Raw genomic sequence first — 19,673 nt, 5'->3', positions numbered from 1 at the left:
AACACATGCACGAACAATATAACCTTGGAGAGACATTTTGGAAGTATTAAAAATGAGGCTAACAGGAAAATGAAATAGTCATGCCTTTCCCAGCAACATTGCATTCGATTTAAAGGCTTAAGAGGGCATGTGGAAAGTTAGAGGTACAAACGCTGTCGTCAATGCTCTGAGCTTTGGTACTCCTGCACTGAGACTGAAGACCCAGTGAGGAATCTGTGCAGAGAATATTAGAGATTCTCACCATACATTAGCAATGGTGTGTTTTTCCTAAATATCTATATTATTTAAAACCCTGTCTTTTTTCATAATTATTTCACAAGTCCAGACACAGCTTCTCTCCCTGACCCTCTGTCACATGTGCTCATCCAGCAAACGTACTTGTGTCGATTAAACAAAATCTTTCACACATACTTTCAAATTGTCAGTTGCTACGTGATTAGAATATCGAACATTTGTTTTCTTTATATTGCATGTCATTGTTTGCAGTTTATTTGAAGTCAATGTCTATGGCTCTATTCCCATAAATGTAGTGATACACACTCAGAATGTGACGTCCCGTGAGTGTAATTGTGTGACAGAGAGAGAGAGAGAGAGAGAGAGAGAGAGAGAGAGAGAGAGAGAGAGAGAGAGAGAGAGAGAGAGAGAGAGAGATTATTAGTAACGGACTACTGGATGCTAAATTCATTTGAGGACGGAGACGACATCCCAATGTGCTTTGAGTCCGCCATGGGACTAACAACACCCTCAATGAGGTTCTTGTTGCCGTCGCCGACGTTGCCTTCAGAGGACATTTTGGGATAGGTGATGCTGCCTGTCAGGTCGATCAGGTCTTCGAGAGCCCGGGTGTTGCTCACGCTGCTGTGCTGGATTTCGTTGACTGGCGAGAACTTTGGGATTGAAATCAGTTCCTCCTTTGAAACGGGGCTGGAATATCATAATAAAGAAAGCAATTACATGTAATATTTGTGTCCTCGAAGACCACGTGTGTAATGTGGTCAGTACCTCTTTAATAATAATAATACAGGGTTCCCTGATGACTCACCTCACCTCCATGGACTGCACCTCATCACATGACCCCATATTCTTCACACCTAGGGGCTCCAGCTTGATGATTGGTGGTGATAGGTGTCCCAGCGACAGGGGCCCCACAGAGGGTCTGATGACCTCCCCTCTTTTAGCAGCTGCCGACACATGCAGGCTTTGCTGTTTGCTTACCTCAGCAGTTAGATGGCTTCTCTTCGAGGCACTTCCTTCACTCCTCACCGCTCCATTCATCATACCGCCCTCCCTTTGGTTGACTTTAGCATCTGCTGTCGTCTTTTTATTAGTTTGGTCTGCGGCTCTAACATGTGCTCTGTGCTGCTTGTTTACATTCATTTCCACCACTCTCTCCTGCTGCTTGAGGACACAGGCTTTGGCCTCTCTGTTCAGTTGGCTGCCCTGCTCGTCACTGGTTTGTTTGGTGTCCGGTCTCGTGTCAGGAACACTGTGTGTTGGTGTCACTTGACTGGTGTTGTTTTTAACTTGCAAACTCTTCTGATTGTCCATCTGTGCTGCTGCTTCTCTCTTCCCCAGGACACTTTCCTTCATGCTGACCTGCTCTTCAACCTGAAACTCAACCTTTTTGATCGTTTGCTCATTCACCTGAGCGTTAGTTTCAACAGTATTCACTTCACCTGCGGAGAATGAAAAACATCACGGTGGGCTTCACTTTATTTGGACTGTCCGTTTAACACCAACTGGATTTCATTTGAGTCTATTCCCGCTAGCAGTAATATCGGATGCCCCATATTAATAGAATAATTACTGGACAAGTTCATGCTAAATATTGACTTTGGCTCATTTGTCAAACCCAAATCATTTGAGATTTAACACAGGACACTCCAAATAAAGCGTGAGGCTCACATTTCGCAGAGCAGTCCCTGAAGGAATCTTCCAAGGACGTTTTCAAGAGCGGCTAATTTTACAGTCAGCTCCCAGGACACTGCTGGACTTTAAAAGGTGCCCTGTCAGCACCAAGAGGAAAGTCCTTGGCTGCTGCTCCATATTATACAAAATAGTGTATATCCTCCACCAGATGGTTTCAAATGAATGGCCCAAAGAACAAACAAGTTGCTTGGTTGATGTAGAAAAGGGTCATACGTATAGCTGTTCATCCTTCTGCCAATGCATTCGAATTATTGCATAACAAGAAAATAACAAGAATGCTGGAAAAAAATATTGGCGTGTCTCCTCTACTGAGATTTCACACAAGCAAAGTCATAAAAATGTACATTACTGCAGTGCATGCCCTAAATAAGCCAGTTCATGAATCCCATCATAACCTACACATGCCCTGTTTGCATTTTTACAGCTGCAAGGCATACAGAGCGGGGTAGAGAAAGCAGGGGCAGCAAGCAAACGTAAGTATTGGCAGGGTGACTGAGTAACATACTAACCTGGTGGTGAGACAGGCTTCGTCTCCACCTGCTCCTCCTTCTGATTCAATGCAGAACAGACACGATCAAGTCAATGTTTGTGGTAATCAGGACACAAAACCAAAGTATCACCAACAAAATAATTTAATAAAGATGATAACAACAGAAAGTCAGAGTCTTAATGAATGAAAGTTGAAAAATCACATGATCAGCAGGTGCTTAAAGGCAGCCGGACTACTGTACGAGAACAGGGGGCGTCTCTCACAGTACCTTCAAGTCAGCTTCACCCTTCCTCGTTCTCTTCATGATCTCCTCGATTCTCTGCGAAAAAAACACATGAACAATCAATCACTGTGTGAACTTTCCAGAATTCAGAGTTTCCAATCGTTCAAGTGCAACATGCAGTCAACGTGCAATGAGTGCTGTGACTGTCCTCAGGATGTTTCTGTTTAAAATGACCTTTTTTCTCAGTTGCCTCTCCTCCTCTTCCTGTTGCGCCTGCAGTTCTCTGTCTTGCCGCTGTCGCTCTGCGTCCTCCTGAGCTTGGACTTGGGCTTTTCCTTTCTGTTAAGTCAGAGCATAATTTACACGACGGTCCAAAGATTATCCTGAAATTCACATAGAAACTACCAAAAATCGAAATCCAATCAATACAGTGACAGGGCAAAAAACAACTGCCTCTTATCGTCTCTCACCTCTTTGTCCATCTGGCTCTGGAGCTCCTTCTCCTGCTCCTCCTTCTTTCGTTTGTCCTCTTCTTGTTTCAGCTTGTTAAGCTCTTCCTCATGTTTCCCCTTTTCCTTCAGTTGTTGAGTCTTTGCCTCCTGCTGTTGCCGCTCCTGTGCGAGATGCTTCTTCAGCTGCTCTTCCCTGTATCTGATGGTACATACACTTGTTGAAAACATTCAAAGACTTAAATCCCAGAGACAAAGCATTGCAGCCTCTCACTCATAATTTCTTCAATGAACTCACCGTTCCTCTTCCTCCCGCTTTTTCTCTTCCAGTTCTTTCTGAGCTCGCGCCTGACGCCTTCGCTCTGCCAGCAGCCTGGTAGCCTCCTCTGCGTTTGTCATGCCAGCTGCCACTTTCCCCGTGGACGCACATGGCGCTGATTCTGTCAAACACACAGAAAAGACTGGGGTAAGATCATCCAAGTGTGCTTCAAAATCTTAATGCAGTGTAAGGTTACAAATACTCTGCCGTCACTTGAATGAAGTCCACCTTTTTTCTTGTCTCCATCCTGAGCGTTGCTTTGCATCTTCTTCTCTGAGAAATCCACATTGGGAGACATGTGGTCCTTTCTGTCAGGGGACTGGTTTTTTTCAGATGTGTCAGCTCTGAGATGCTTATCCAAGGTTTCTCCTTGAGATGGTCTGGATTTAGTGATTTCAGCGTTGACCACATTTTTCATATCTTGTGAAGATGGATTCGTGCTGTTGATGTCGGTATTCTTTCTCGCCGCTTTGGACTGTTCTCCGTGTCTCTCCAGCGTCTTGTCTTCTGGTTTCCTATCATCTGGTGACAGGTTTGAACGTTGTCTTGTAGGAGAGTAATGGTACTGATGTGCATTGCTCGGAGAATGGGAACGCATTTTAGATGCCAGCCTGCACACAGATAGATTTTTGGCTTAAGAATGAAGTGTTTCATGACAGGAGAGATATGTGAAAATAATGCTCCCTGCTGACAGCAGCGTTTTCCCGCCTTTTACCAAACAAACAATCTTACTTTGAGGTAGTAGGGGAAGCCAAGTGCCTGGTGACACTCGCAGGGGATTCGGATCTTCTCAAAGGGGATCCACAACCTGGAGATGCAGTTCTTCTCTCTCTGCGCAGCCGCTCTTTCTGTAAGCAGTGTTAGAGGGACTGAATACATTTTGCAGCTCGTATTCATCAGTGTTTGATTCTTACAGATGTTGGAATACATACAGTATACCAAGGTAGAGCACATGTATGAGGTCTGACCTTGGGGGTATTGGGAGTGGACTGAGAGCCTCCCTGAAGTCCAGCTCTGTTGTGATCTGTGGGGTTCAGGGAGCCGCGGAAAGGTGACCTGTGAGGGCTGCAGGGCGCTACATGACGACAAACACCATTCTTATCAAATCTCAAAGTGACAGAGAGGTGCTAATACAGTAGCTATGGAGGGCTTGACTGGACAGTGTGTGCTGCACCCAGCCGAAGCTTACAGACTCATGTTTTGCAGCCAAAGTCAGTTGGCAGGTCTGTTGCAAGTCAGAAGGTATAAATGTATATAAGATACAGTCATCCATGGTCCACTGAGTGATACGTTTTATCTTCTGTGGCTGAAGTTGTGCTAATCAGCTTTTTGGGTAGAAAACCTGCAAACTTGAAGCTCAAATCTCGAAAATATTTCGAAGAGGAACGCTGTCCAGGTCAACGCCCAGTCAGCACCTCTGTCCTGGAGGGACACAGTTTTGATCTGATTCTGCCAAAAAGAAAACATTGATTTCCCAGAATTGGATTAGAACTGACTGAGGGTCTGCTGTTGAACACGTCTTTGTCTTTTAACTGCCAGTCTGTTGCAGCCAACGATGCAGCCAACCGTCAGATATAATGGGGCGTGTTAATGCCACTGCTATCTTTAGGAATTAATCCTGAGTCTGTATGCTGCTATGCAGTGTGTCATGCAAGCACACACATCTCTCTTTGCCACACCCAAAACAATGACAGCAAATGGAAAAAACACACACACACAGACCTTTTTTCAAACTCACAATCACAAAAGCAAAGGCCCTACGCACAGAACGACGATCTCATTGCCATCTCTTGTAACTTCTCATCCATCTGTCACCATCTGTAAAGAGTAATCTCTGTGTCTGTTTTATGTCTATTCTAGGTCATGTGCAATTAATCCCCCGAACCGTCTGCTCCAGGGTCCCGGAATACTTCTGACTCACCTACAAGCTGAAAATAATACTTCTCGTGTTCAGGATCATTGAGATTTTCAAGTCATTCTGATCAGTTGTCCTTCAGCCTGTTTGTAATTTGTGAGAGGTTACTAATCTGGGGAAACTAATCCGCAGTTTGACTTCGAGGGAAATTTGAAAGAGAGTCATGTGTACTGAACATGTGTTCTAACTAAAGCAAACATATAGGAAAGCCAGGCCGAAGGGGACAAATGAACGGAGGAAAACATGTTACTGCTGAAAAGATTCAGCCGATGCATTTTCTTATTGTCCTCTTTTTCCTGCATGCTGGTCCGCTTGCAGACATAATGCAGAGTTTGCCTCTCAAGAGAGGGAAGAATAAAAGTCCCTCGAGAACATTAGGAAGATGGAAATGTTTCCGCTTGTTTTTGCCTGAATAAGAGGTTACATTATATTTTGGATATGTAAATGCTCCTGCACCGAAGCCTGTCTCCACACAGTGTTTCTATTCCATTTTGTGACAGCGGCTCAAAATAAAGCCACTGCAGCAGAGCACAAACACAGCAAACATAGCAGAGCCTAAGCCTGCAGAAGTACTTCATATCTCACGTGCACAGAGGCTCAACAACAGGGCAGCTTAACATGCATGCATCACAGGAAGAACATGTTTGCCTTTGGTCTAAGTTTCAGCTTGCCAAAAGGCAGACAAACACAAACATGGTAACTGTTGGTTGAACAGGAGGGGTGATATATTTGGGAGGGTCAGGGGGGGGGGGGGGGCTTAACTTTACCAGATTCGCTGACAGCAGGAAGGGGGGAGGCAATGCCATGGGAAAAGACGGAGGCAGCAGAGAAAGGGAGTGGGGCATTCTCACTGTCACCTACAGGCAGCGGGCGGAGCAGAGCAGAGCAGACAGAGCGTTATGAACAGTTTATCTGGGCAATTCCTCATCCAGCTGTCAAGACCTGGATGGGAGTTAACATACCAGCAGGGATGGTGTGATGTAATGCCTTATGTTGGTCTGATTTAAAGCTACGATGAGTAGGCTGTGGAAATCTCCAACTGTGGTGACTCCCCAGCGGCTATCGTAAATGTCACTGTGCGCACAGATAATTTCAGTGTTGTTTTCCCACCTCCATTATGTCAATCATCCACCACAGTTTAAAAGGTGTGATTTAGTGCTACATGGACACCAGTGCAGATATGTAACGCCATCCCGTCTTTGTGGGAAACCAGGAACACATTTCTGCTCATGCATACTTCAGCAGCCAGGCTATCAGCAATGATCAGGCCATGAGAAAGGCTCTCCTTTGCACACACACACACACACACACACACACACACACACTCACACAAACCTATAGCACACATACACACACGCATACTGTGTCATGGTGTCTCACAGAAGTACAGCAAAATGCAATCCCTCTGGAAAAAACTGTTCTCCCATATCCTGCTGCTTCAGGCCATTCAGGTCTTGCATCCATGCCTCTTGTATCCCAAACCACCTCTGTTTGCAGCTGTCAGCTCTTTCGTACCTGCTCCTGCTGGGCAGCCTCTGCTCCAGCGTTTGGTCCTCTGCTCCAGCTGAAGGCTGCGCTCCAGAGAGCGTTTCATCAGGGCCTCCAGTCGCTCCTGAACGCAACACAGCAGAGGTTTTCTTTGGAACACTGTCACCTCACTATTTTTTTTTTTTTGTCATTTCTACACACTGCCAGGGATGAGGCACTTGAACGATCTTTCTATGTATCTTTCACACACACACAATCACAAATGAGACAGGCAATATATACTTAGATTAGAATTCATTGTGATTTTTGTTAAGTCAGCTGACCCTGTCCTCCTCGAGCTGCTGCCTCCTCTTCTCCTCCACTGCAGTTCTGCGGAGCTCCTCTTTCTGCCTCTGCTCGTCCAGCCGCCTCCAGCGTTCCTCCACTGTGCGTTCGTACTGCAGCCGAGCTCTGCGCTCCTTCTCCCTGATCAGCCCGTCCCTGGCCACTGAAAGAGACACGATAGATTATGCTCCAGGTTTCATGGACAGAAATCTGAGTTCATGCTCCCGCGTGGTTGCCGGGTGGCTTTTTACTATTTGGCTGGTATTGTAAAGTTCAGAATATATACCACGGAAGAAATAAAAGATGTTTTACTATTTTGCAACAAGAATTTGATACATTTTTATCTCTCTCTTCAAAATAATTTTCAGTGTATTTTTCATGGAACTAAACACTCTTTAATCACATCCTTCAGTATTATCTGAACTTCTATGTGTGTAGTGAGTTTTGTATCTGTCAATGCACACGCGAGACTGTCATGTAGCTAGAAACCCTTGTCATCATGAGGCAACTGCTGGGACTGCATGATTACATGACCTACTTTGGTGGACTTTCCTATGTTACTGTCCCATTGTCTCAAGTGACAGAGCTCATCATATCAAAAAGCCAGTGAACTCAACTTCTACTGGCTAGCAAAGTCCTTCCACAACCAATTCAACTGTGGAGAAAAGAATGTTGCAGGGAAACATAATCCCAGCAGGAACAAGAATTTAAAGGCATTTCAGATTTTCTCAGTTCAAACAAATCAGCCTGTTTATTTGCACAAGAAAATGACATTAGCCTACCCAGGCTTTTCTCCCGCTCCTCACGTCTCTCTTTGGCTAATCGCATCCTGTCGTCTGTCGTCATATAACCCTCCACCACTGAAAGATGGACAATGATGTCAGAGAACAACAAAAGAAAAAACATGGAAAGCAGAAAGAGAGAAAAGTCAGCAAAACATAGAGACTTACTTTGTTTACCTGCATGGTTGTTGTTGATGTGTGAAGGCGACGCATGTCCATTTATTTGCGGCTTCTTCTCTGTGTTAGATGGAGCTGGGATCACCATGACAGAAGGAGAGAGAGCACAGTCAGCCTGGTCTAAAGAGGAATGAGCACTGACCTGCAGTGCTGCTTTGACACCAGAAGAGGGAAACATTTTGTCATCTCTGTGTGGGGCTGCTCTATGTTAAATGCATTGTGTTGCAAAAAGCCGGAGAAGCCCCATGCCAAGGGCAGACTGCAGCAATATGCAGGAGAGGGGAGGAAGCTGTCCTTGATGTGATAGTCACTCCACACATGCTGAATGCCTCTTTCGGTTTAATGTTGCTTGACAACAGAGCAGTCCTGATTGTTGTATAGGCCTACAGAGTCATATAATGGTGTTTATTAATCGTGTAATCATCCAAATAACTGCGAAGTCAGTCATTTTCATCCAGATGAAAGCAGTTGGAAGGAAAGAGCACATCGTGTGACAAAAGCTGGAGAGGATTACTCACTAGTTTTTCCAGTTCGGGCTGGAGAGCTGTGACCGTTTGTCGGAGATCTCTTGTCAGGAAGTAGAGTGATGGACGGTGGTGCCATCTTTTCACCTAACGCACAAAACAAACAGAAGAATACAAGGAGCATTGATCGAAACAGCAAGCTGCTATTCTCACATCAATATCACAATGCTTGTAAATGGTTGAAGATAGAAGATGAAGGAAACCAGAGTGAGATCACAGGATAAAAGTATTAGACACATCTATTCTGTAATATGGTGATTAAGAGTTGATAACAGTCTCCAAATAATCTAAATCTTGGACGTGCCACTAAATTGCCACGTAACAGAAATAAAACGACGTTTAAAATGTGCTGAATCAATATGGGACTGTCATAGTAACTGCCTCACTTAATCAAGTGAATTTTTCTCTTTTCAGTCAGGGCTTTTATTGTGTATATTAAAACCGAGCAGACAACACCGAGGCCCTCTTAAAGGACCAGTGTGTAGAATTTCGTGGCATGTAGTGGTGAGGCTGCAGAATGCAACCAACTGAACCGCTCCGCTCACATCTCCCTTTGCAAGCGTGCATGTCGGAGAACTTTGATGGCCTTCAGGTAACGTAAAAAAACACAAAAGACTCCCTCAAGAGCCGGTGTTTGGTTTGTCCGTTCTGGGCTACTGTAGAAACATGACGGTGCAACATGGCGGACTCCATGAAGATGACCCGCTCCCATATGTAGAAACGAAGGCTCATTCTAAGCTAACAAAAACACAATTCTTAGTTTCACAACAATGAAAACACAGTGATGTTGTATTTTATTTCTGCGAATAAATTCCTCTAAATCCTCCACGCTAATCTTTTAAATGTGGTTTAGCTGATGTCAGGAGAGCTGTTTTTTCACTTGACCTAAACTTGTATGCTCTACTGACTGAACTTAACATATTCATCATGCTTAACTTGTAACATTTATCATTTTCCAAGATGACATATTATTGATTTCTACAGCACTAACAGTGTGACATTTACAGTCGCTTTTATTGTGAGGGGAATATCCCTCATACTCTGTGATGTATTTATTTTATAGAGCTGTCCAGACATTATTCTGTAACATTAACCTTGTTATTGTAAATATACAAAGCTGTACAAACAAAATAATGCGCACAAGATGCTTCCATATACAAAAAGTGAAACACTGATGATTTTGTTCTTGAAGAGTTCCAACATAAAATGCCTCCAGTACTTTCTCAACGGAGCAGCTAATGTGACAGAGGAAAGTCTTTTCTCCTGTCTGGATAGAGTTACTCATAATTGTGTCAAATTTGATTATCAATCTGCAGGGAGATTTTCCTTCTTTCAGAGAGTAGAGGGTAAATGCAATTTGAGACAGTGACCCAGTCCTTCAACCCACAAAGTCATCCCAAAATGATTTGATGCTCAAACTAAATACACAGTATAATCCATGGGTCTGTGTCATAGGAAACAACCCAGCCGTCCTCTCTACCCATTTGAACCCTTTTATCCGATTGAGTTGCGTCATCACCAAAAGGCGGCTGCACACATAGCCTGATTTTGCTTGAAAGTCATTTAAATCTGTAATGCTGATATCCCCATGAGTAAATGTATGGCAGAGGACAGAATCACACAAAAGATGCACCCCAGTTCTGTTTTGCTCACTTTCGCTCGTGATAAAAAACAAAACGCCTGGGGTTTTGCGTTTCTTCTAAAGGAAATTAAAAAGTGCACATTTTAGACCTGCTTCCATTGAAAACAAACTGCTCAGAGCCTCAGAGAATAAACAAAACAGTGGTGCCGGATCATGACCGCACAGCCTGCATCATGCACAAAAGCAGTGGATTTGTCAATTGCGTCATTCATGAGTCTGCTCGAAATCGAGGAGCAAACACAACAGATCCCGACAGCGCGATGATACCAAACCTAACAAACGTCACATCAAGCTCACCTGCTATTTCCCTGGATGATGTGGCTGTTTTCGCCATAGCAGCTGTCACAGGAACAATACACTCGAATGAATGGACGTGCTGTCACCCAAAACAGTCCGCAGTGATGTCAATGCAGCACAGGTTAACGTTGCCCTCCGCGGCAGCCACAGCAGGAAGAAACAACCACGCACCATTCAACTGGTCCGAAGGTCATTGTGCAGGCTGGAGACGACGAGCAGGACACGAGAGCATTATGTGTGTGTGTGTGTGTGAATGGAGGAGAGAGATGCAGGGGCTGGAGCGGAGACGATGATGCGCACACAATCGAGTGTACCGACCGACCACACTGTGTGTCGCAGCGTATAAGCCCGCCCTGATACACGAGCCATCAGCAATTCACCCGTGGATGGGGAGGGAGGGGGGGGGGGGGGCTTCCTCTGTGCGAGCAGCTCAAACCAAATTTAGCTGGCTTTAATGCAACAACAGGCAGATGGACAACACGCAGAATCACTGCGTGCTCGCCTATAGGCCGAGTTTGAACTCTGTACATTAATGCAACAATTTGCAACATTAATGCAACAATTAACTGTTTCCTAACTTGATTTTATCACAACACACAAGAAGTTAACCACAGATTACCTTGAAAGAAGTCTCGATTAGTCCCCCTCACTATTAAATCTCACTTGACGATATTTGAAAAAATACTGTAAATAATAATTATTGTTGTTATTAATTGTTATTATATCATTATTGTTGTTGATGTTGTTGTTATTAGTAGCAGTGCAGTTGCATTTGCTGTTTGCATTTTTTAAAAGATCGATCATGAATAAAAAAAAGGCTCATTGATCGAACAAATATTGACGGCTAAGGGTTAGCGGTGCACACACATGGTCTGAACACCAAGCACCATTCTGCTATCACAGCTTTGTGAACCATCCACAGCATTTAGATGTATTCACCTGTTTGAATGGTAGCTTGGATAGTATCTGACCATGATAAAAGCCTTTGCAGTGGTCACATGGTTCAGGGCTTTGGGGCAGAAATGAGCTGCGGGGCCCCAAAATGATCCCCATTCTTCCAACTCTCTGCATTGAGTGAATGTAATATTGTCTTTAAGTGCCCATCATCTAAAGTGCACTGCAGACTACACATGTCAGCATTATTTTCTATGTAGTCCAAAAAACAACTTGTATTCCTTCTGTTGAAGTACATCCCAGGTTTACTGTGAGTCAGATAAGACATGGGTTTAAGAATATGCACAAATATGAGGTTAAGCTTTAAAAATAAATTTGACAGGACAATAAAGCAGCTGTGACCTGAAGGCTCTTGTTATTTCTGAAATCTCTAATCAGGTCACAGAATCTGATGGGTTACAGAATATGGTGCCACACTATTTAACTGCAGGATAACTCTGCTCTGATGAAAGTATTTTGGACCGAAAGCTCAAATAAAGTGTACTCTGCATAGATCTAATTGTGCGGATATCTATTCTAACAGTCACAATTTATTTCAAATGTTCCGGTTGGGCTCCCTCGAGACCCCGGCCTTCTTAAAGCTACAAGGAGCTTTCATTTTGTGTCGATTTTGGCAGTCCCTGGACAAAAGTGGTAGTGTTTCCGTGCACCACATCCCCTTTAGAAAGCCTCTCATTTCATTGCAACAGGGGTCTGACAGATCAGTCCAGATTCTGGTGCTCCTGTGCCTCGCTTCTCTCCAGCAGGCCCAGCAATATGGCCTCGGTCTCATTGCCCTCCCATCAGTGTTGTGTAAAAAAATGGAGTAAATGGTGTGCTAGTTTATATTGAGAGGAGGGTTTTCCCACCTTACCAAAGGGGATTTAGGCTGGCACTCTCTATAATTGACTCCATATTAATGCTATTTGGATATAAGGAGAGCAGTGGGGGCAGTCTTGTGTTCAGACTGTGCTGCTTCCGGGATTGTACTCAGCTGGGAGAGATTGAGGGCGAAGGCCAGACCTGGTGGAGAAAATCCTGACACAGATTTATAGGCCGGAGAGGCACTGATGCAATGCGGGTTATGGGTATAGAGGGAAATGAGATAACAGAATGCCCAAGGCAGCATTAAGGTAGGGAGAAATTGGTGTCAGAGTTTCTTTTGGCAGAAACGAGTGGTATATACAGAAATGGAATAAGTAGAAATGGCAGAGAGAGTGGGAGGAGGAGGAGGAAATGGACAGACAGTCGATTTACCATTCAACCAAGTCAACAGTCATAGTTTAGTCAAGTTAGATAGGGGAGATGATATCAAGTCAAGGGCCCTGTGGATGAAACACAAGGATGGGAAATGTAATGAATGTGGAGTGATGGACACCGTTCTGTATGTGTGATGCTTCACTGCCAGCTGTATTTCCTGTTTGAGAAGTGGCCAAGTTGGGAGTGGATACTTATTATTTAAGACTCTGCGGGGGGAGAGTAAATATTGAAGCCAAATTGCTAAAAAAATATTTAATTTATTTTCTTCAGACTATACTCCCTGTGTCCAAGGATGTGTGCCATCAGGAGATGTAGCGACTCCTCCGTCCAGAGCGAGGAAGCAGTGAACTGCACGCGCTTAAAACCAACAAAGAAGAAGAAGAAGAAAAGCGGAGCCGGAAGGCCATAGCTTGACAGAAGGACGGAGCCGTTTCCTGTGTGGCTTGTTGTGAGTTAGCTCAGGAAAGATGCTGACCAATATCTCTAACGTGCTGAGGACTTGTGCTCAGAGAAATGTGAGTACATACAATTTAAACAACGGACGGTGTTAGCCGAGCACTGCATGACAGTCTCCCTCTGAGACCTCCAGCGTTCACCCAAAACAACTGGCATCGCTGTCCTGACCTTGTGAGGCCGAGTGATAGCTTGTTTAGCTAACAGAGCTGAAGTCTGCACATTAATTAATCAAAACTCTTAATGATAGCTTCCACGGTTTGGGTTTTAAGTGCCGTGTCACGTATTTTATCCATAGCGCACATTTTGCGTAACGTCAGTTTAGTCTCACTAAACGGTAGCAGATGTTAGATCTGGGTATCAACCCTCGCTACTCTTTTTGGTACCAACCCAAATGTGTTATGTGCAGAATGTCAATTACTGAAAGCTGCCATCAAATGTCTGGTCAGACTCATACTGTTGTTTACCTATTGTTTGTCATAAAGGTCCTGATTTAAATCCATATTCTGTTTAGACAAAGCTAGACAAAGCTCCACTACAGCTGTTTATTACATTTAATTAATTAGTTAATTTTAATATTATTATATTTCATTGAATACTTATATTGTGCATTTTTATATTTTTATATTTTTAATATATTTTATTGCTTTACCTGTACCATAAATGCTGCTTTTGCGAAAAAATGTCCCCTTCTGGGATTAATAAAGTATCTATTCGTCTTTATCTATCTACCACTTTTGACTTATTTTGTTGAATGGAAAAAAAGCCTTTTCACAGAATGCATATATTCTACAGTAAGAAATAAAGTATTGTTTTGTGTCAATATTGAAACTCCGAAGTCGTTTTTTGACTCTAGTGTTGCTGTAAAAATCTTTGTTTCCCACGGCAGGGAGCTGCAGCGGTCGTGTCAGCGCGCACGTACGCCGACTACACAACCGAGGCCACATTTGAAATAAAGGTAAGTTGTTGTTTTTTTTCTGCTATACTGATCAACGCACATGGCAGGTTGTGTGTTTTATGGATATTTTCTTCCCTCTAGAAATGTGACATCCACAAGCTGGATGAGGCTCCGGCCACTCAAGTGGTTATGACTCGTGACGAGGGTCTGCAGTACTACCGCGTCATGCAGACCATCAGGCGTATGGAGCTGAAAGCAGATCAGCTGTACAAGCAGAAGATCATCAGAGGGTTCTGCCACTTGTATGACGGCCAGGTAGAGACTAGATGCTAGAGTTTCACTTCTATGTTAGAGTAATATTTATGTTTGCTGCTCTGGAAAGAACATATAATGGCATTAAAGTCTGTTTTTAAAATGCAACCGGATATCACATATTACTTTAAAACTGACGATTAGTATCTGATTTATTTGTTTTTTCTGTCCTTGTAGGAAGCCTGTGCAGTTGGTATCGAAGCAGGAATTAATTTGACTGACCACCTGATCACTGCGTACCGCGCCCACGGCTACACGTACACCAGAGGAGGGACTGTGAAGCAGATCATGGCTGAGCTCACCGGTCAGTGTGCAATGCTGAGACATTTTAGATTCTGAGATGAGTTTTGAGCTCCATCACTGTTGATTCTGAGAGGTTTTTTAATTTCCAGGCAGAAGAAGCGGAATTGCAAAGGGCAAAGGAGGCTCTATGCACATGTACACTAAAAACTTCTATGGAGGAAATGGAATTGTTGGAGCGCAGGTATGTCACAGAAATGATTTGGAACATAGATCTGCATGTCTTAACAATATGTCAGTGTGATGTATGCCTTATAAGCAGGTGTAAGTAGTAGATCTGGTTTTCTGAAATTCAGTCACAAACTTTGTAGAAATATTGTGGCAAGAAACAAACAACAAATTGTTGATTATCCGTTCTATCATTCATAAGTTAACACTGAACTTGACGCAGCACCCAGACCACGTTATGTGAGCGCCAAACGAATCACAAGAACATAAGATTCCGTGTTTGTTGAAGCAGCTTCTTATGATGTTTTTTAAAATAGAGCTTCAGGGCCTGTGTCGATATAGCATGTTGTGATGAAAGCATGAGACTCTCCGGCAACATTACGGAAAGTGTCCGCCCAGCCAATCAGCTCCCTCAGATGGGCTTTTCGATCTTTGTTATGATAGTGTCTGTGGGACATGTACATTGTACAAACATTGCCAAAACAAGCGCTTTCCTCCATTTTCTACTACAATGACGTGACCAGCGCTTTTCTGATAAGTTCAGAGATTTTCAACAAGAGGATCTCGAAGCGGCTGCACAAAAACACCCAGAGTGCTCAGGAAAACAAAGATGCTGGGTGCAGCGCTTCTTCTCTAGACGGTCACAAACGCTCTCTGGAAAATAAAACCAGTGGAAAATAAAACCGCTGGCCCTCAGAAAAAAAATCGCTACGTTGACACAGGCCCTTCTACATTAAGATTTATATCATGTAACCTGAGACGTCTCTGAATTCTCCTCAGGTTCCCCTGGGTGCTGGTGTGGCTCTGGCCTGCAAGTATCTGGGCAACAATGAGCTGAGTGTCAGTCTCTACGGTGACGGCGCTGCCAACCAGGTATTGCACAGAAAGAGGTTTTAGTCGAGCAATGTTTAATTAATGGACGACATCAACATCAGCTTCGTTCACAAGTAGGGGGCCGTCTTTCTTTAGCAGTGAAGGTTTTACTTTACTACTGTACCGTTCCGCTGTGCTCTAACCTGCTCATCATCTTCAAGGGAAACAGGAAAACAGTCGATTAGCAAGTTTATTGATAAATACATTACATTGAAATAAGTCTCCTTATGGAACATAAAGTTTGTTATAAGGAGTGAAATAGTAAAACTCTCCAAAAAGATCAAATAAGACGCTTCCTAAGCTGTCTGTCTAAACAGCCGTGTTTAAGATCTGAATAAATCTATCGAAACAAAGCGCCATCATACAGTTGTGCTACGTTAACAGACATGCTTTCTGTCTTTCACAGGGTCAGATTTTCGAAACTTACAATATGGCAGCACTGTGGAAGCTGCCCGCCATCTTCATCTGTGAGAACAACCGGTATGCCATGGGCACCTCAGTGGAGAGGTCTGCAGCCAGCACCGACTACTACAAGAGAGGAGACTACATCCCCGGTCTCCGGGTACTGGGTTTACTCTTTTAACCCCCCCCCCCCCCAAAAAAAAAAAATCTGTTTGCGCAAGATATGTATTTATGTCCATAAACGACACAATGCCCTTCATACAAACTCATTTTATAATTTTTTTGAGATGTGAAACTTGATTTTAGAAAGTGTTGGTTAGTGGGTGTTGTTATCGTTGTTATATAAAATGACTATAATGTGTTTCCTGAAAGGATTACATCATAATTCAAGGACATTTGGGGGATTTGTTCTTGTGTCCAGGTGGATGGGATGGATGTCCTGTGTGTTCGGGAAGCAACCAAGCTCGCAGCGGATCACTGCCGAGCTGGGAAGGTGAGTTGAAAACATTGAATTATATCAAGCGGGACGTTAGATCGTCAGGTAGTCATCAGTTATTTTTGTGCTACTTTTCATCAGGGTCCCATTCTCATGGAGCTTCAGACCTACCGCTACCATGGACACAGTATGAGTGACCCTGGTGTCAGGTAAAGGATCATCTTTTGTCATTTTTTATTTGTTAAAATGTAAGTATTTGCTGTAACTAATTACTACACGTGTAATATCTGTACAGCACTTCTTAATTGATTAATAATCTGACCTCCCAATCTCGTCTTCACTGTGCTGCTGCCCCTTGCTTCTGCCACTGTCCCACAGTAGTCTCCATGTATCCTCCTTCCCGCTGGAGTGGACTTGCTATACCCAGATTTTCAAATCATGAAGTTGTAGCACTTGCATTTTGGTGTCTGGTTTAAAAGAATATATTGTATTAGTGCAGCCCCACAACATCCCTGCACCAATCTCTCCCCTCTCAGCTACCGCACGCGTGATGAGATCCAGGAGGTCCGTGGTAAGAGCGACCCCATCTCCTTGCTGAAGGACCGCATGCTCAGCAACAACATGGCCAGCGTGGAGGAGCTCAAGGTAGCAAATATCTTCAGTTTGTTCGATACAAATAAATATGCTGCTACGGCAAGTTGTCACTGAAGAGCTGACATATCTGTATCATCCCTAATGATTTAAAAAGAATTCTTTCGATTTTGAATCAAAGACCTATTAAAATTTTCCCTAAATGTATATTAAAATGATATATATGATTTAGTATTTTTTCTAATTGAACAGTACACCTGCTTAACCACGTTTCCTTTGCTGTACACTAAAAAGTCCGACAGCAAATGACTATAATCTTGTGTCTCAATGCGTCTGTAGGAGATTGACGTGTCGGTGAGGAAGGAAATTGAAGATGCTGCTCAGTTTGCCACCACGGATCCTGAGCCCCCACTGGAAGAATTGTGCAACCATATGTTTCACAACAACCCACCGCTGGAGGTGCGCAGCACCAACCCGTGGACCAAGCTGAAGTCTGTTGGCTAAAGTTTTATCACCCACTCTTTTCATTACGTCATTCACCCAGTAATGTATTAGCTGCCCCTCCCACACACACACACACACACACATCATACAATGTACCATAAAATGGTGCCTCGGACCCAGAGCTCGAACCATCAAGTACATTTATTTCGATACTGTACAGTTTAACAGTTGGGCCACATTCACAAAAATGTTGTGAGGATAAAACTAAGATTAACAAAGACACTAAACTGGATACTCAACGGTTTCAGTGTACAAAACACCCTAAAGTCAGTTTCTTTGCCACAGTGTTCCATAGTGTCATGAAATCCTGTCCCATATTTATTTATATTTATAGTTTTAGTAAAAATATTAACTTAGTAGCCAACTCAGCTGTTGTATAGCTTTCGTAATTACAATCACCATCCCTGACGTTGGTGGATTATTTAAAGTCTTCACCTCCTGTATGAAGTACATGCACCAAACGATATGAATCAATACCTGTGAGGAATTACATTTATTTTAGAGGGAAGCTCAATACGTTACTGAAGCTATTTTAAGGAATCTTAACATTAAGCATTTAGTCAGAAGGTTTTGTAAATCTGGCCCTAAGTGAATACATTTAGTAGATTGTAAATCTGCTTGTTTGATGGTTTTCTCTGGTCACCTTTGAGGTCTATCCATCGCTGTTCATCTCATAAAGACACTGTTCTGTAAAAATCGGCTTTGTACTCTTTATACTCAAGTGTACGTGATAAATCATTCAGTTTGAGTTAACTAGTTCTTGTCTTTTTTTTTTTTTTAATTATTATTTAACCCCTTGTTACAAAGACTATAAAAGACAGCAGCTTAAAGACCATTTATTTTTCTTTCAAAATACTGTATGTGAGAGAGGGTAGGGAATACCGAGGGAAAGGTTTGAAATATTTAAATTTGTCTTGCCAAACCAAACGTGCCTGGCAAATCTCGTGTTGTTCGGAGGACGAATGCGTCTTCTTCTTTGTGTCACGCTCCAAGCCGAGCAGCTGACTGTGCATCTAAAAGTCAGATGGTTGAAGACTCGTTCAGCGAGTGTGTTCACACACTCTGGTGCTCAGTTGCTTTAGGTTGCGTTTCATGACTCAAACATAAACCGCTCACTATCGTACACTCGGAGAAGCTCTTTTTCATTTTCTGATGTACATGTGTGTAAATAGTTACAGTCGCACTCAAGTTACCACAAGCTGAAACATCCGTTTCCTCCAAAAAATGGTGAATTTAAACATGATTGCTTTTAGTCAGACTGCATTCATCAGATGAGCTTCTCTGTGCACATCAAGTTTCCAAATCAAAGAGGGATGTTTGGTTAAGTAGCTTTATGGGCTACTTAAATGTCTTGTGCTATTTGACCACATCAGCCGTGGTACATTATTGGCTCAAATTGGATATTTTAAACTTCAGTCTGTTTTTTTCTTGTCAAGTACTTAAACACATTGTTTAAAAAAAAAAGAAAAATGACTGACAGCTCGGGTTGCAAAATAGAAACCTTCATATCACACTGCTAGCAGCAAGCTGCTATGGTAATTTTCAGTTATTAGTATTCTTAAACATTGCAACAATGCGTGAAACCCTTTAAAGAGGTGCAGCAGGGAAGGGTCTTTTCTTTGTAATGTCAAAAGTATTTAGTCAAATAAGAAGATGCACTAAACTTTTAAATGTCAGTATCAGTCTTGGTACAGCTGGAAATACCCACAGTGGGAGTATTTGGTGTAGTAAACTGTTACATCGACGCAGGCAAACACTGCATGGAAACCTTTGTTTTATGTGTGTCCCTGTAATAAAGAGACTGTAAGATACTGAGGTTTTTGTACTCTTCTTTTTCTCAACTTTTACTATTTTTTGGACATTTGAATATTTTTTTAAGTATTAAGTCCCATGTCAGGTGACTTCAATTAAGAATAAAGATCAAATATCGACAAAAGTGAAGAGAATTAATAATAATATTTCAGATAAAACTAGATAAAGAAAT

At 42.9% G+C, this 19,673-nt stretch overlaps 2 protein-coding genes across 2 annotated transcripts; one reads left to right on the top strand and one right to left on the bottom strand.

Annotated features, from left to right (window-relative positions):
- Positions 1-638: 638 nt before the first annotated feature.
- map7d2a (MAP7 domain containing 2a) lies at positions 639-10,639 on the bottom strand. Its single transcript, XM_079283319.1, has 17 exons — positions 10,560-10,639; positions 8,615-8,707; positions 8,088-8,171; positions 7,920-7,997; positions 7,137-7,300; positions 6,841-6,937; positions 6,093-6,182; positions 4,379-4,485; positions 4,143-4,258; positions 3,639-4,021; positions 3,390-3,531; positions 3,113-3,293; positions 2,877-2,981; positions 2,688-2,738; positions 2,439-2,478; positions 1,043-1,676; positions 639-924 (listed from the first exon to the last, which is right to left on the bottom strand). Exons 1-17 carry the CDS (start codon positions 10,594-10,596, stop codon positions 666-668), a joined length of 2,661 nt encoding a protein of 886 aa, XP_079139445.1. The 5' UTR covers positions 10,597-10,639; the 3' UTR covers positions 639-665.
- A 2,490-nt stretch (positions 10,640-13,129) lies between these two features.
- On the top strand, positions 13,130-19,500 carry pdha1a (pyruvate dehydrogenase E1 subunit alpha 1a). The gene is made up of 11 exons (XM_079284199.1): positions 13,130-13,267; positions 14,095-14,163; positions 14,245-14,418; positions 14,593-14,719; positions 14,808-14,899; positions 15,664-15,756; positions 16,163-16,318; positions 16,580-16,651; positions 16,736-16,803; positions 17,131-17,239; positions 17,525-19,500. Exons 1-11 carry the CDS (start codon positions 13,220-13,222, stop codon positions 17,687-17,689), a joined length of 1,173 nt encoding a protein of 390 aa, XP_079140325.1. The 5' UTR covers positions 13,130-13,219; the 3' UTR covers positions 17,690-19,500.
- Positions 19,501-19,673: the final 173 nt, after the last annotated feature.

Source organism: Melanostigma gelatinosum (assembly GCF_949748355.1).
Source record: "Melanostigma gelatinosum genome assembly, chromosome: 14".
NCBI lineage: Eukaryota > Metazoa > Chordata > Actinopteri > Perciformes > Zoarcidae > Melanostigma > Melanostigma gelatinosum.
Note: the sequence above shows the minus strand (reverse complement) of the source record. Positions and strands in the feature narration are given on the sequence as shown.

What these genes read in the sequence shown, in the direction of transcription:
- map7d2a (XM_079283319.1), bottom strand. Translation starts at nt 10,596, where the DNA reads ATGGCGAAAACAGCCACATCATCCAGGGAAATAGCAG. An exon ending in GGAGCGGGAGAAAAGCCTGG is followed by an intron (nt 7,301 to 7,919) that starts GTAGGCTAATGT and finishes TGTCTCTTTCAG; the next exon opens with TGGCCAGGGACGGGCTGATC. An exon ending in TCCTGCTGTCAGCGAATCTG is followed by an intron (nt 4,486 to 6,092) that starts GTAAAGTTAAGC and finishes GTCGTCATGTAG; the next exon opens with CGCCCTGCAGCCCTCACAGG.
- pdha1a (XM_079284199.1), top strand. Translation starts at nt 13,220, where the DNA reads ATGCTGACCAATATCTCTAACGTGCTGAGGACTTGTGCTCAGAGAAAT. An exon ending in GGACTTGTGCTCAGAGAAAT is followed by an intron (nt 13,268 to 14,094) that starts GTGAGTACATAC and finishes TTCCCACGGCAG; the next exon opens with GGAGCTGCAGCGGTCGTGTC. An exon ending in GTGACGGCGCTGCCAACCAG is followed by an intron (nt 15,757 to 16,162) that starts GTATTGCACAGA and finishes TGTCTTTCACAG; the next exon opens with GGTCAGATTTTCGAAACTTA.